A 17,519-nucleotide genomic window follows, 5' to 3' on the forward strand; every position below is an offset into this window, starting at 1 on the left:
GCGGGATTTGACAGTTCTAACATTATTGGGAATTTTTCAGACCTTTCTATATATATATGTGTGTGTGTGTGTGTGTGTGTGTGTGTGTGTGTGTGTGTGTGTGTTAAGAACCCTTTAGACGATAAAGTTGTATTTTGTCGATTCAGCGATCAGTAAAAATAGTAAATGAATAAAAAAAAAACAAAACAAAACAAAAACAAAAAAACAAAAGAAAATAAACCGATCAAATTAATAAAAATGTGCACTTATATAGCTATGAAAGTTTTTATTTGCAAGGACTTACCACATACCACATACCATCTCTCTGCCTTGTCTCCAAAATACAACTGTGCTTTAAATAAGTTCTCGATTTAGATATAAATCGTGATTGTCAATGTCGATACTTGCATGTCAAAGTAAAGTAATATAATTTATGGAAAGACTGTTTACTGAAAATCATACTTAAAAGTTGAGGACAATACTCTGACCTTTATACATGCTCTCATTCTATGAATATATAAGTAATGTTCAACTGTGTATCAAGCTGCTTTTCAAATTCAAAAGGGTGTCTCTTTTTACGGTCTTATTTATTTGTCAGTCGAACGTAAAAGCGAATTTCATCTTAGTGTGTACATGGGAGAAAAAATGAGATTAAATGAAGAGGCCATCAATTTTCATCTTAAGTTTATAGCGTTTGTACACTAGTGCAATATGATTGAAAACTGCCATCTTTTGTTCTTCCGTTATGTATGCCTTAGCTATGTCGTTTTATATTTTGACACTTGTTTCTTAATTGTCTCATTAAAAAACAGAAACAAAGTGTAAACTATTATGTCACATTTTCTGTATAATGTTGTTGAAAATATTTTCTCTACTTTCTAGCAAATTTCTAGACCTGTTGTGTAAATATTGATACCGTTATCTCAATTTTGAGTTTTTCGTTCTCCACAGATGATTGGTATAAATTCCATTGTATTACACCAGAGCAATATATGTGTGATTTTTGAAGTGGTTTGTTGTAGTTTATTTTAGAATAAAGTAAATTAATTATCAAAAAATAAAACAACAAAAACAAAACAAAAACCAAAAAACTTTACAATTAAAAATGCATCGAAATATACGCATGTGAGTGAAATACTCTGAAAAGGAGAAGCGCAGCCCCAAGTATAAAAACAAGTCATAGTATCCAAGAAGCTAAGAGGGATAACTAGAACAACTTGCTAATTCGAAAGATTAGAGAACAATTTTAAGAGAAGCACTGCCTTGAAATGTTAAACTAAGCCTGACCAAGTATCACAAAAGGGATCAATAGAACAGTCACCAATCTACAAGCCAAAACTCAATAGAAGCAAAGCCTTAGGAGTTAAACCAACTGTAACAATTTTACCAAGAAGGTTAAAGAACCATAAACATCATATTTAACATGAAATTTTATTCTGCCTATTTTGTAGAAGAGATACAAGACATTTTATTTACCAAAATAATGAAAAAAGGGGCGATTTTCAGGTATTTGCATATATAAAAACCTCTATGTTGCAAAAAATCCATTATTCAATTTTCTTATAGTACTGATATTATATGGACTATTCATTTGCAAATCAATATGTAAAATTTCAGTAACGTTCACCGTGTACCTTCTTAAAAATAAATGTTTTAATGATTGTAAGACATAGAAACAAATTTTAATGATTAACCATTATGGCTAAAATCGTGTTAATATTCAATAAGGTTACCAAATTTCAAATTATGATGGCTTATATTGATGAAAGAGCATTGCCAGGTACAGCTTGAGTCAACTACTGTTGCAAATTTTAAAGAATATATATTTATAATTCTGCACAAAGGGACAAGCGTATATGTTAAACACGGTACTTTATACTAGAACTGGACAATTTATACTTAAAAAGCAACAAAATGAAAACAGTCTTATAAGGAATTATGATAAAGACTATATTTTTAACTATAAAAAGTTAAGGAGTTATAAAACTGGCAAGGTTATTGGTAAGTCGTACTGTTTCATGTCATGACAGAGATTATTTTCATATTTCAATTTTAATATTTTGTCTACAAGAATCTTGGTTTGCAATAGAAGGGAACATTTACCCACCTTATAAAAATAAAATTTTCAATATACCCATTTAAAACATTTAATGAATACTTCAAAAGGGCATAGTTACTGGGGCTGGCATCTTTGACTTTGTTCTAGAAGTTGAACCCATTGTTGGAGTTATTTCCCTTTAACATCAGTATCACTTACAAGCTTGTATAATCAATGATAATTTAATTATGCATTTAATGGAGAACAAGTCTACGTGAAAATAAGACAAAATGGAAAGCCTGAAACATGCAAGTTAAAACCAGTTGTCTGACAATATGATTTTATTCAAAAAAAACTTCTCTATTTGAAATGACCATTTGTTTCTCTGCATGACAAAATATGTGGTATTTTTTAAAAAGAATATTAAAAATTTAGGTTTCCGAGAGCGTTACATGATGGTTCTTGAAATTTTCCATTGCAGTGTGATTTAATGAAATTTTCACTCATTTTGTTAAAATGAAGTGGAAAAACTTTCTTGAATCTGAAGGTACAAATTATCAAATAACACAGTCTAAATAGTGGATTGTTTCCTTAGATGTTTCACACACACTATCTTATCCCTACACAGATACACTTACATGTAATCTTTAGTTCACAAAAATATATGGACATTTTGCAAAAGTAATTTCTTCGATTTTGCGTTGTGTTGACCACTCGTAATTGGATAAAACCGTTCGTCCAAATAACCGAAGCAGTAATGTGCAAATTAAGAAAAATCCAACCGGCATTGATGAAAATATTTGAATGAAATAGGCAGATAACCATAAAAGGAAAATATATCTACGAATAGACCCTTTTGTGCTAACGCTTGGGTAGTAGATGAGCATGCGTAGAGCATGCTCAATATACACTTCCGCGAAGAAAATTGTTTTGTTCTACCCAAGCCCTACCTCGCTTGTCTATTGAGCATGCTCACCAATTTACCACAAAAGGGTCTATATTTGTAAAATGACGCTGAGACTGATATAGCTCTATCAACGAAACAACGCAAATTTGACCTAAATAGTTCAATCACACCACCGGCCAGTGTATACATTTCACCTGGACGCGAAGACAAACATATATTTTACCTGGTAACTACTGAATGATTTTCAAAATGACTTCGAAGAAATATAATAGTTCGATAAAAAGATTAATTTATTTTCCCGTAATGTAGATAAGCAAAATCGTACAAAATTGTTATAAGCTCCGGTAACCGTCTATGATTATTTAGACAGTCAATAGATCTGTGGGAGGGATTGGGCTAACGCGTCAAATCTACTGTCTGTATAAATAATCATAGACGGTCACGTGGGAGCTTATAACTTGTCGTATGATATATTGCAAACACATTATAAACCATATGCTCGGCTACTACAAACACACTTCGGTTTCCATAAGCCCGGCTACTACAAACACACTTCGGTTTCCATATGCCCGGCTACTACAACACACTTCGGTTTCCATATGCCCGGCTACTACACACACAATTTTAGTGTGTCATATATAGGGTATATGTACTTTATTTTGTACATGATAACTACATTTAAAGGAATACATATAGGAAATACTAGCAAGTTTTTTTTTTAATGAAATAGAAATGAAGACTAACCTTATACTTTTAAATTAGACAACAATATTGTAATTGTAATGCTGATCGGAAACTAAACAATGTCGAATTGACGACCTGGCTATAGTGTCAGGTCATATCATAGAAATTCCATGTCACCAACTGTTCTAATATCAACATTTTTGTATGGATCCAAGCTAATGTAGGTCGTGGTTTCGTTCGAAACGTCTTTAAACGAATGAGTGCAATATTGTTGGAAATACCCAATAAATGCCCAATGTGAATTTAGCTCACATGAGTTACACCAAAAGCCTAATTGGAAGTCATAACAGATTACTTCGGGGACGTCAAAACAATGGTTTAAGTAACAGAAACAATGACATGCCTTTGAATCGGGTTCGCGGTTTCTTTTTTACTAATCAACGGCATTCCATTGTATCTCTATTACAGAAGCTATAAAACAAAAAGTAGTCTGCAATTATAACCGTTTATTCCAATAACATTTAAAGCTAAGGATACATGTATTTAATTGCCAAATAACTAGCTGGTAAAAAAGGGAAATACTATTATTTGATTTCTATCCTGACCTTTTACAGTCTTTACAGTCTCCAATATGCGTATGTCATATCTTAACTTTAGTAAATATTTGACATGAAACGCTTTAAGATTTATATATGAGTGAATGTTAGTTCACTTCTTGTTAATATCAATACATTCACATTTACATAAAACAATACATATATGTAGTCAGAATTCAATCTTGAAAAAATTAACCAGGCAGATTTATAGTATCAAATTTGTCAGGGTAAATATTGATTTAACCTATACACCTTTGAAGTAAAATGTCAAAGACCTTGACGAACAAATAACGGTATTCGCCCGCAGATAACGTATCCGACATGGACACACTTGTCAGCACATGCTCAGTAATACAGGAAATTGATACCTCTGCTTACTAGTATAACTTAATTATGTATATAACAAAAAATAAGGTGGCAAACACAAGAATTAAAAATAGATCTCATCATATTCTTATAAAAGATACTTGGTACAAAATAGTTGAAAAAGTTATGCATATAGTGTTAGTATTACCGCAGACACTATTGATATGAAAAAAAAAACTATGTTTGAAATAAACGTTATTTGCTATTTATTATAATCATATGAAGTTGTTCTCATTCTGTATTGTTTAATTCCAGAAATTTGTGATTTCTCTTTAAAAATTGCATTTTTGACCCAAAAAGTATCGAACAAGATGTTAGTATTACTGAAAAAGATATTCGTATAAAAACCTTTGTTAGAGTTTCTATTATAATCTATTTGTTGTAATAAGAGGTGGTTCTTCTAATTTTCAATTGGTTACTTCCAGATTTTTGTGATTTTTCTTTAAAAAAATATTTTTTCCGAAAAAGTTACATCCAGCTTATTAGTATTACTGCAAAAATATATTTATATGAAAACTATTACTGCAAAAAAAATCTTAATTGTCATTTATTACAATCACATGCAGTTGTTTTCATTTTTTTTTCAATATTTCCAGAAATCTGAGTTTTTCAATCAATTTTGACATTTTTGGCCTAAAAATAAAGGAAAATCCAGAAAAACGCATTTTAACACATTGTACACCTTATTTTAGCTAACTGTATCTAAAAATTACCAACAATTATGTTTTACAGATTACGCCAAATTTTGTCGTTAGTGAACTAAGTCCTTTAATTCAACAATTAACCAAATCACATTTGCCCTTCAAAGGGGTATCGGAATAATAATAAATGCAATTTAAATGCAACATAATTTTGGAAAATAATCGCTAAAATAATGCTTATGTTGGCAAAAAAATATTAATGAGTCTATTCGAGTAACACATAAACAGTACAGGGAAAAGGCGTTTCTTTGATTAGTCTGTCAGGTATGCAAACGTAAAAGTATCGTTCTTACGATACTTACTATGACAAAATGTAAACAGCGGTTATCAGATGTGGATTTTGAAACTTGTGAGGACCCAACATGGAGTCTGCTAATACAGTTAGAATTTTATTACGTTTTACAATCGAAAGGACACGCAGGGGTCATTGTTTTTTGTACATCAATTCTCACTTTGGGAAAAGTAATATTAGTTTTAAACTATGTTTAAATTTGAGAGTAATAGACGATACTTTTGTGGACATGTATTTCAACATGAAATATGCATGCCGACGGGTACCAGTCGTGTACCTCTATTTGCCGTTTTTTCTACACTCTCAGTAAGAAAATGCTATCAGCAAGTCACACAGACAAAATAGTTGCATATTGGTACATTCTATTGTTTTAATTTTAAATTTCTCTATCAAACAAATAGCCCCGTGTGGGTCCGGTATCACAAGAATAGGCCTGCAGCAGCTCAAAAATTCTCGTAAAAGGCGACTAAAAAGTGCATAACTCTGGCGGGGACCAAGACGTTCTGTCCACAGAGCAACTGCGTTGTGTGTCCCAGGTGGTGGAATGAGGTACTCATGACATGCTACTTGATGGAGACATAAGACCGTAATACGGAAAACCAGACGGCAAACCACAGTGGTACACCGTGTTGGGAAAAAAATGCAAAGTTCCTCCAGGTTAATGAAACCTGCTGTGGTATTCTACCGGAGTAGGAACCTTTGCGCTCCGCCTCAGGAGGCTAAATGCTGGATCCCATTCAACCCCTTCCTATTTAAAGTGGAAATTGAAATCTGCCGACCCTGTTGTCATTGTGTCCTATCCAATTTTTATTCCATCATCATTTCATGTTCGTTTTATCATCCATTTCATGTTCATCGACAGAATATAGTTGAAATATTGCTGCTCGGGCGTAAACCTCAATCAATCAATTAACCAATCAAACAAATGTTTTATTATTAAAAGAACAAGTTTTCGAACGTAGTAAACGTAAAATCCAGGGAAAACGACCAGACGAGAAGAAGATCTGACATAACGTTAAAAAGGTGTGATATAAAAAAGCCCGAAAGGCGATGTTGAAGAGATAGTGTCATGGATGAATAAACAAAATTAACAAACACTAATCCGATCCATAATCAATTCAAGTAAAAAAAAATCTAGCAAAATAGATATAACACCACCGGAGCAGCTGGTATCGTAACAGTCCTGACTTGGTACAGGCATTTCAAACAAAATGGTAGGTTAAATCGAGGTTTTATTTCGTTAGTCGAATAGTGTTGTCATGAGTCCCTTTTCCATCGATCTTTTAGAGTGGGTCAAAATTTAAGGTTGACTTCGGTATCTGTAGTATACTTTATCAGAAGAAGATGTGGTGTATAAAATCCCAAAATCTTGGTGAAGATGATTTGGAATCGTTTTGCCAAGTATGAAGAATGCCAAATCCAACGCAGTTGAATCTTTTTGTTCCATCTTTCCTAGACGATGAATAATGTATTATGCTTTTGTGTCGAGATTTCAACTGCGCATGGGTAATATTACACTTCCGAGGGGACTGTTAATTGTTGTATTATCAACTGGGTTCTTTATACGTACATGTATGGCCAGAAAATCATCAATATCCGGTTTGTGCATCAAAAATCGGGAGCTTAAAGATAAAATCATGGCAGCTTCATTCTCGCATACTTGAAATTCTAATGAAGAACCACACCAGTCTCCTGAAGTGTAGTGGTAAGGTTGGAGACCATTGTTCGCAGCTGTAAGTATGAAAACTATTAATTGGGTTAGAAACATTTTGAATAAAATGATGGATACTAGCAAACTACTGAAATCTGCTTTTTATCTTGACAACTCAAAACTGACATTTGTTGTGCTATTTATGATATTGTTGTCAAATCTTTAAAGATAGCAACTTTTGTATTCAGATGGTCCTTATATCTAAACTAACACACTTATTTAAAAGCGTTTATGGGTATGACATGGGTTATGCCCTTTTTGTATAACTAATGATATACCGTAGTTTTCAACCCCGCATGGGAAGAATGGAGATTAATATTTGATACAATAAGGACATACCTTGTGGTAGGTTTAAACTGGTCTAGCACTAGCATGCCAGTAAACTGCTACTTAGCCTTTGTCTGTGCCTACTTATAATCGGTTATTTGATGTCTGTTTTGACAAGGGACCATACCTTTTTAATTGAATTTTAGGTTGTACCGTTGTGTAATATTTTACCACAATGGCCAGTTTAAAGGAGAGGGTTGTGATAAAACCATAGTGCTTGGGGCTGTCCCATATCTGGAATGTCTGGCCTCAGTATGTCTTGTTTCATTTTCACTTTCAGTTTATATTTATGTTGCTGGAGCGCATTTAAGCAGCTTTTTCGTTGTAAAAGTGTATTATGTTGTTTTGGTGCTAGCTGCAGCCTGCGCTGTTGTGTGAATAATTCATCGTCATTCAAATAAGACCCATGGATGGCCTTAAGCTGACATTTTTCATCCAGGTACGGTTGTTAGCTCTTAGATATATTTTCACCATATCCATTCTTGTAACTTTTCAACTATTAAAAATGAATTTACCTTTTATAGCCCTTTTTTTCGTTTTTTAATAGGCATGAACTTAAACAGGCAACATGGACTTCACTCTGGACGCTGCAACCAACCCTCTTAGAAAAGGCAAGTATGTTGAAAGTCGGGAAAAGTGAATGATTTTATGCAACGTTATCCGATTTATTTGAATAACGCTTGAGATTTTCTAAAAGCCTGTCTGCAGTGGTTAAAACGAGAGGAAACAAACGCTCACTGCATGGAGCTTGGGGGTGTTTTATGAATATCAATAGTTCTTACCCTTATTACGCAACTGACGTCACCACAGGTTTGATACAATTTTTAAAAGATTTGACAACCTAAGAACATTTTAGTTCATGAACTGGCTTATCAGTTGTGAGGGCAGATACACGAAATGTAGGACTGATCTTCGAGTAAAGTAAATCATTCAGGTTTCAAGTGAAAATACCTTAGGTTTTAACAAGCTATAAAAAACAATTGGGTAAGACAGTAAGCTTTTCATATGTTTTTGTGTGTTTTGTGACATAAAGAATTAATATAATACGATTTGCTATATGACATGCAACTAGCAATATTTTTTACGAGATTTCTTTTCAGTTATGTCGCCCAGTAAAGTCAGCTCATCTGTTTCCATATATTATTTTTCGTCGATATTTTAGATTAGTGCTCTGTTGGTATGTCGTCTTCCGTTAATTGAATAAATCCAATTTCCAAATATCATATCATACACGGAGGGCTGACATATGTTTGGTTTTCAGACGATGATTTACCGACTGGTTTGTATTATCATAATACTGATTATCCTGCAGTACACGGAGTGTTCCCGGAAGAAAGGGTTAGGTCTCTTTGGCTGGTCATCCTACATATGTGGAGATGACAAGGCATTCCCTAACACACACTGGTGGTAAGATTGATGTAACGATTATTCAGTTTCTATCTTTTTGAAAAAAAAAAGTTCAAGAGTATCAACCGTCTGTTTTAAGCTTGAATTTCTCTAAGTTTGTACCTACCTTACATGCAAGGCAGCTTTTGAGCATTTAATGACAAAACTGACAAAACTGTGGCATGCAATATAACAACTGACTTGCTTAGCAAAAAAGTATTAAAGAATTAATGATACCACAGAATCTTCTATGTTGAAAGTCTTCAACAACTTCACGATTTCCTCCAACATTTATCATACCATTTGAAAAAATGTAACTTGCAATTTTTTTCCGGAAACAAATCGGTTTAGTATTATGCTCTAGATAAGAAATGTCTAAATGACTTTTATTTATTTTTCAGGTATAACTGGAGAACTTCGGCTGCAGAGCACATAGAAAAAAACTGCACTTACCAAAAACCAGGATTTGTTCCCACACTATGGGGAAAGGGATGGGCGGCAGTGACGTCCCTCAATATCTCAACAAACTACCATTATATTCTGGGATTTAATGAACCAAATCACTCTGAACAAACAAACATGACACCATCTATGGCAGCAAGTCACTGGAAACAAGTGACAAAGCACGCGCAAGGAAAAATTCTCGTTAGTCCATCTGCTGCACCATGTGGGCATTGTCAGTATGACACGATCGCCTGGTTTGAAGAATTTTTCCGTCTTTGTGATGGCTGCAGAGTTGATCATATTGCTACACATGCATACTACTGCAACACCGATCAGTTTATGAATTATTTAAAAAGAATTTGGGACCGCTTCCACAAACCAATATGGGTGACTGAATTTGCTTGCATGAGAACAACGTCTGTAAACGTTCAGCTACAATTCATGAAAGAAATTCTGCCAAAGCTAGAGACAGCGCCGTTTGTATTCCGTTACGCTTGGTTTGCCACGAGATGGAACGGTGATGGATTTGTAACCTCATCATCAAGTTTGCTGCATCAAGACTCTTCACAGCTTACCACGCTTGGTCACTACTATAACAATTTTATGCGGTAGATCCTTCTACTTCAATATCATTGTCAATGGACTTCATAGGCAGTTTGATTGTTTCTTCATTATTTGTCTACTTTCCCTATCACATCTTTACGACACTTTAACTCTTGCAGAAGATTTCCGATTATTTACAAAAGTTATATTACATAAACATATTGAAATCTATAATATTTGTATTTAATTGGTATTTTCTTATTTTGTGCCAGACCATTCTAAATGACAAGATGGAATTGAATATAATTATGCTGTATGTGTCATTTCCGGCTTAACTTATATCAATAGTCCTTGTATACTGATTATAGAATTACAGATGTGAACGATTAAATTCATAATAAAGATGAATCTTGTAACTCATTGGTTAGTTATTATGGGATAACAATATAGTAGTTACATTCTTTCAGTATTTGAAGCAGTCATTGGAAACTGATACATTTACAGCGAGTGAAATAGTTCATGGGATATAGTTGGTCTTCCCTTTAATCAAATGACAATTAAGTAATAAAATGTATTAGGAAGTGAGATAAAACTTTTCATCAATTCATAGATATGTTGCCATGAATTTGAAAATTTAAATTTTTACGTTCATATTCCAGTTACATTGTGTAACTACCTGTCATTTAATCGGAAGGGCGGGGGGAGATACTAAATATATTTCCTACAGTTAACTTTACAACCCCCCTCAATATTATCAGTTTTATTTGCAATATTATCGTATATCAATACAGTTTTGTTTGGATTTTACATTGACTTTAAAGATCAATAATAGTAACGTCGAACTTTTAAGATAATTTCATGATTTATTTAGAATGAAAACGACCAAATGAAAACATACTGATGTTTGAGACATGTACACATATTGATGTTTGAGACATGTACACATACTGATATTTGAGACATGTACACATACTGATGTTTGAGACATGTACACATTTTGATGTTTGAGACATGTACACATATTGATGTTTGAGACATGTACACATACTGATGTTTGAGACATGTACACATTTTGATGTTTGAGACATGTGCACATTTTATGACACGTACGGTAAATATAAAGTATTTACTACTGTGATAAAAAAATATTAAAGCAGAATCCAGAAAATCATTCTAAATGAAAAATAAATTTTATATTCATCCAGTTAATGTTATATATATATATATATATATATATATATATATATATAGTGGCTCTTTCATCAGTACATGAGGTAATGCATATAAAGGGCATATATTTTAGATCGTCAGCTACTTACTAGACACCTCAATTAATGGAACATCATTACAAATGTACGATATACAAAAAGAAGATAATAATCGATATAGAAATGTCAACTTTCAATCATACTATATTAATATTGTGAATGTTTACACGCATGAATGAACTAAAATTGAAATGGTTGACTAATCAATTATCATACTGCTATAATATGTCTATGCACTATTTGTTTTACTTCCCATTTACATTGTAGTTCCTCTATTATTCAAAAAATGGGCTGAGAAAATCAAAAATGCGTTTTAGTTCTTGAAACATCATTACATAATGTAGCAATACAAATAGCGCTAAATACATAGCGCGTAATTACTCACAGAAAAAAAGTCATTAGTTAATGAGTCTATTTTCTTTTAAGTTCAAGTATTAACGCGCTTTCTGTCGTTCTGAACATTATAAAGTGTAAATGATATCGGATCGTTGAGTCATGACGATGCAGCACAAACAAACAAAAACATATAAAAGGCTCGAGGATTGTATTTCAATACCGATAAAAATGTTAAACTTTAAGGAACCATATAATTAGTGACTTTCATCAGTGCCTAAAACAAAGTATGTAGAAAATTAAATGGTTTGTTTTAGGCACTGATAAAGGTCATTAGATTTTGCTCATAAATATGTTTTCTTATAGTGTAACATCTCAATCCCCTAGAATTGAATATATATCTGATACCTTTTGTATTTCTTTATCCATAAATATATAAGTAAATCTTTTTCTTGAAAGTAATATCACGGGACGAATAATTTTCAGTAAATTAAAAAAAATCGAAATTCATAGGAAAAAATGATAGAAAACAACCAGAAAACCAAATAAACAAACATGTTAAAAACATAATAGAAATGAAATATGTGTTAATTGAAAATGTTATTGAATGGTGTAAAACATAGATGAACTTGGCAACCCCCAAACATCTTAGTTTACGTACTGGCTTATCAATTTGGTGACAGTGATCCAAAAAGTTTAGAATTCAATACGGACTGATGCTTATAAAATAAATTCTAACCAATTAATTCAAATAGTTTCGGATCTATGTTACATAGTCACTAGTCACTTCGATGAAATATCGTGAAAGCTGGTGAATAGATTCGGATCTATGTTACATAGTCACTTCAAGGAAATATCGTGAAAGCTGGTAAAAGTGTAATTTTTCCCAAGACTTCACTTGCTTTAAATTCATCATAGTTGCTTACAGTTGTTAAAGAAGTTTCAGCGATCTCTGAAAGTATTTACTATTTCGTTTTTAGATAATCCCCTGGTACATTAATTGGGTTTCATGGTTCCTTTTTACAATTTAAGCTTGGTACAAAATAGCATAAAGTACAGATAGAATAGTTAAACGAAAAAAATTGAACTTCAAGTGACTGAGACAAAGTTAATACAGTACAACCGAACAAATACACACAGGGCAACAAAAAGTAAACGAGCAACACGAACTCAACCATAAAGCACTAGAAGCCGGGAGCATTGGCAAGTTGCTCCAGTAGGGAACATGAGCATACGTCCTTCGATTTTTTAGGTGACCATTTCATATCTGATAAATGGATGGAGAATGTTGTAAATAAAAAAGAAGCATTTTAAAACTCATAATGTAATTTATAAACTCCTAGGAGACCGTCTAGTGTTAATTATCTGTTGGAGGGTGAGGCCTTAGCCGAATTCGTCCCACGCGTAGGGGGTTTTTAACGTTCTTGACTACTCTTACGAGTCTCGCACGGACGTCTCTGCCACAGATTTACTGGCTGTCTAAATAATCATAGACGGTTACGGGAACTTATAACATGTTTGTACGATTATGCTTAATATCTAACTTTATGGAAAATAAATTAATACTTGAGTTATTGGAAGTCTTTCAGTGTTTACTAGGTAAACTTTTTTGTCTGGACGTTCAGGTTAAATCATTAAAATATAAACGCTGGTTTTGGCGTGATTGAACTATCTTTATCACGATTGTTTAAAAGTGCACACTTAGAGTGTGTCGTTTTTATTGATTGAGCAAATTGAGCAATAGTAATATCATCGTCAATGCCAAATTATTGAATAATAGACGGGTTCTTCAACTATAGTTATCATTGGTGGATTTTCCCTCTATGGTCTTTTATATATTGCTTATGCAAATATGTCCGTCCACAGTGCATTGATTTTCTTTGTATCATCTTCTTTGCATATTGCTGCTTAGATTAGATTTTGTCATGAAGCGTGCAACAACTTTAAAACGCAGTTTGGTGTATGATAAAACATTGTTATTCAAAAATGAATTGAAATATGTGCTTGTTACATGCATTTTTTTTCTTTGATTTCATTTTATTACGGTTCTTACAGTTTTACATACAGATGTGATCACTTCTAACCTCTCTTAAATTCTGTCAGAATCTTCCAGGATTCCTGTTCTACGACATCAGATAGAACAGAAATCCTGACAGAACCTGACAGGGTCTGACAGAGTCTGTCGTGGGTCAGGACACATTTTGCTCTATTCCCTGACAGATCCTGACAGAAACTGTCCTGGGTTGTGACATAGAAAATGCGAAAAGCTGTTCTAAACTGTCATACTCCTGGACAGTTCCTGACACTAAATCTTTCTATTCTGTGTGACGTAATTTAGAACGGGAAGTCCGCGATTAATAAATGAAACTGTGTGACTAATGTAAATAACCTAACCCGATTATGAACAATATCAAAATTTACATTGAATTTCCAATTATGTATATGGAGCTCGTCATGATCATCATCCCACTATCACTCGATCGTTGTACGTTCATGCTCAAATTTTCGTCGATCACGGTCCAGTCACTCGTCGTTCAAAAATCATCATTGTTTACATGTATAATTTGTTTACATTCTGTCATAAACATGTGATATCAATTAAATTAAATTATTTAAAGGTCTTTGTTTTCGTTTTAAGTGTAAAAGTGGTAACCGATAACTTTCAGATGTTTGGTACTTCTCACTAAGTTCAAGATTGACAGAGTACTTTTTGGGTGAAAGCTACTTATAACGAAATAAGGGTCACAAATTATTCTAGAAATTGTTAAAAATGACAATTTTAGCAGTAAATTGTTGGATGATACCTAAATATTTCGGTCAAAAATACTCCAAATTCCACTTTTAGGAACGAATATGAGTGTGAGCACTTCCAATTTACCTACATGGTTTTATATGTGGAAAATGTAGAAATCATTATGTTAATTTCATATTAGTGACGGTGACACCTCTATTTAAGTAAAAATTCTACAATTCTGCAAAATGTATGAGTGCGAGCAGTTTTAATTTTCATAATGGTCTAAAACTATTGACTAAAATGCTTATTGTTTTCAATATAACTATCATGTGGTGGCTGCGACACTTTATTTTGCGTCATTTTTTTTTTATAAAAGTCATATTCTTGCTAAATATATGAGTGCCCACACTTTTAATTTCCATGAGGGTCCAAAATTATTGACTAAAATGCTAATTTTTTTTCAATATAACTATCATGTAGTGGCTGCGACACATTATTTTGAGTCAAAATTCTTTAAAAATGTCATATTCTTGCGAACAGTATGAGTGCACACCCTGTTAATTTGCTTGAGGGTTAAAATTATCAACTAAAATGTTAATTATTTCAATATAACTATCATATAGGGCTGTGACATATTAGTTTGAGTCAAAATTCTTTAAAAATGTCATATTCTTGCAAAATGTATGAGTGTGCACACTTTTAATTTCCATGAGCGTCTAAAACTAATGACTGAAATGCTATTTTTTTCAATATAACTATCATGTGATTGCTGCGACATTAATTTGAGTCAAAATTTTGTATAAAAGTCATATTCTCGCAAAATGTATGAGTACGCACACTTTTAATTTCCACGAGCGTCTAAAACTAATGACTAAAATGCTAAATTTTTCAATATAACTATCATACAGTGGATGTGACATATTAATTTGAGTCAACATTCTTCAAAAATGATGTCAACATTTTCTTGAAAAATGTATGAGTGCGAGCACTTTGTATTTCCATGAGGGTCTAAATATAATGACATAAATGCTAAATTTTTCAATATACCTATCATGTGGGTGGCAGCAATACATTATTTTGAATCAAAATTCTTTAAAAATGCCATATTCTTGCAAAATGTATGAGAGTCTAAAATTATTGACTTAAATGCTATTTTTATTAATACAACTACCATGTGGGTGACTGCGACTTATATATTTCAGTAAACATTCTTCAAAAACGTATATATACATCAGTCAAAATTCTTCAAAAATGTCACATTCTTTCAAAGTGTATGAGTGTGAACACTTTACAGTTCCATATATGTCTAACATTTCTGTATAAATTTTAAAATTGTCAATATTTATAGGTACTCCGTATCATACCCTTGTCTAGATCTGCAACCAAACTAATTCAGTCCAAATTCTTTAAAGTCAGGGGAGTACGGCAGGCTATATTTTGTTGTTGGTACTGCATGCAATACATAAAATTCGGTTGAAAAATTAAAAACAAAATCAAGTTTAAACATAGCAAGGCTTCCTTCCCGTCGTACGAATCGAGATTCGGGTTCTACACCTTTCTTCCGGAATCATATGTACTGTATGTAATTCAGTCAGAAAAGTATTCTCGAGCTAATGACTGCCATAATCTGTCAGGAACACTTCTAATCTACGTATCTGTTTTACCTAGAACAGTTCCTGACAGGAGGGTGTCAGGACCCATGACAGATTATGACAGAGCTTGTCCAAAGCCCTGACAGACCCTGACAAGGTGTGTCGCGGGTCAGAACAGTTTCTGACAGTTTAGAACTGTTCTATGACAGCGAATCCTGACAGGATTAAAGAGAGGTTAGAAGTGATCGCAAATGTAAATAGTTACCATTATAATCTAGTGCCACTTCGCATCCGATTCTCATCTACTCTAGAGAAGTGATCGAAGGAACGTAATGTAACGACTGGATTATTCGCGTGTATTAGATCGTTGTAAATTTCATGTCGCAAGTTTGCAGTAAAAGTTGTTTAATTGGTAAATATTGGCTAAATAACATAAATATATATGAAAAACCTACGAAGGTGACCTTACTGTCTGCTTTTGAACCTGAACGGAGTATGCCAATGGAACTATTTCCTGTAGTGGAGTAAGAGATAATTGCATATGCCAACAGGGTTTACAAATGTATAGGCTCTGGCGACTGCTATATCCAGGGGTCGCGCTTGGCTTCGCCAATGTCGCAATTTGCGATTTTTTATTTTATCTGGCGACAAAAATAGCCCGTTGGCGATTTTCTTGGCGCCTAGGTTTTGTACACTCAAACTGGCAGGAAGTTTATCAGCAACAGATATTCTCTGTAATTAAACAATTGTGTTGACACCTGGTCAGAGTTAATTGACTATGACCAATTTACGCCTGAAGGTAATTAAAGGTAATTATACCAGGCGACTGGACTGACAATATCCTCATGGGAGGTGTCAATCAAATGTAAATATATTACTAAGCCAATCAAAACTCTCATCATCTGGTCAAAGGTAAACACAATTAAGGCCATGTGCACGTGGCTACACACAAGTTTCACAGCCCTATTGAACCATGTAATACATTCAGAAACAGACTTACCTAATAACAGAATAAATTAAATCCAATTAACAATGATTATCCCATCAGGCAGTGACCAAATACTTCGAAATGAAAGAATTGATAAAAGAAAATGGATGACATTTGTTTACACTTTTGCCATGTGACTTTTTTGGCGGGAAAATCGGTAAACAAAATAGAATGGTGGTTCCCACAATCTAATTAAGGAAATGCTATTCAGATATCAAGACACGATTAATGGTCCATGGTACAAACTGTAGATATCAAGACACGATTAATTTTATCACTTGAAAAAAAAAGAATCAAGCTTGTTAAAAATAATAAAAAAGTAAATTATATTGTATTAGATGAATTAGACCATAAAGGACTAAGGTGAACATGTTTTAAAATCAGGGACTGTATGAGAACAGCAATATAGTCTTTGATAGACGTAAAATACCTGTTTCTGGAGTAGTACTTAATATTTTATGCATATGAAAGTGACAGACTAAAAAACCTAAAAACTAGAAACCTACTTTATACATGCATCTAGAGTGAATCTTTGGTACATGTATGTCATGAAGGGAGAGGTTATTTTGATGAATTGAGTGAACTTAACACTGTCTTTTTTTTTAAATGTAATTTTTTTTTGGCACCCTA

The 17,519-nt window shown here is 33.2% G+C and overlaps 1 protein-coding gene across 1 annotated transcript; it reads left to right on the forward strand.

Moving 5' to 3' along the window:
- The first annotated feature begins 8,449 nt into the window (after positions 1-8,449).
- On the forward strand, positions 8,450-10,390 carry LOC148621530 (uncharacterized). The gene is made up of 3 exons (XM_088576024.1): positions 8,450-8,585; positions 8,863-9,008; positions 9,389-10,390. Exons 2-3 carry the CDS (start codon positions 8,866-8,868, stop codon positions 10,041-10,043), a joined length of 798 nt encoding a protein of 265 aa, XP_088432150.1. The 5' UTR covers positions 8,450-8,585; positions 8,863-8,865; the 3' UTR covers positions 10,044-10,390.
- Positions 10,391-17,519: the final 7,129 nt, after the last annotated feature.

This window comes from Perna viridis, chromosome 3 (assembly GCF_037379345.1).
Source record: "Perna viridis isolate PV_CMFRI_1.1 ecotype Kerala chromosome 3, ASM3737934v1, whole genome shotgun sequence".
Classification (NCBI taxonomy): Eukaryota; Metazoa; Mollusca; class Bivalvia; order Mytilida; family Mytilidae; genus Perna; species Perna viridis.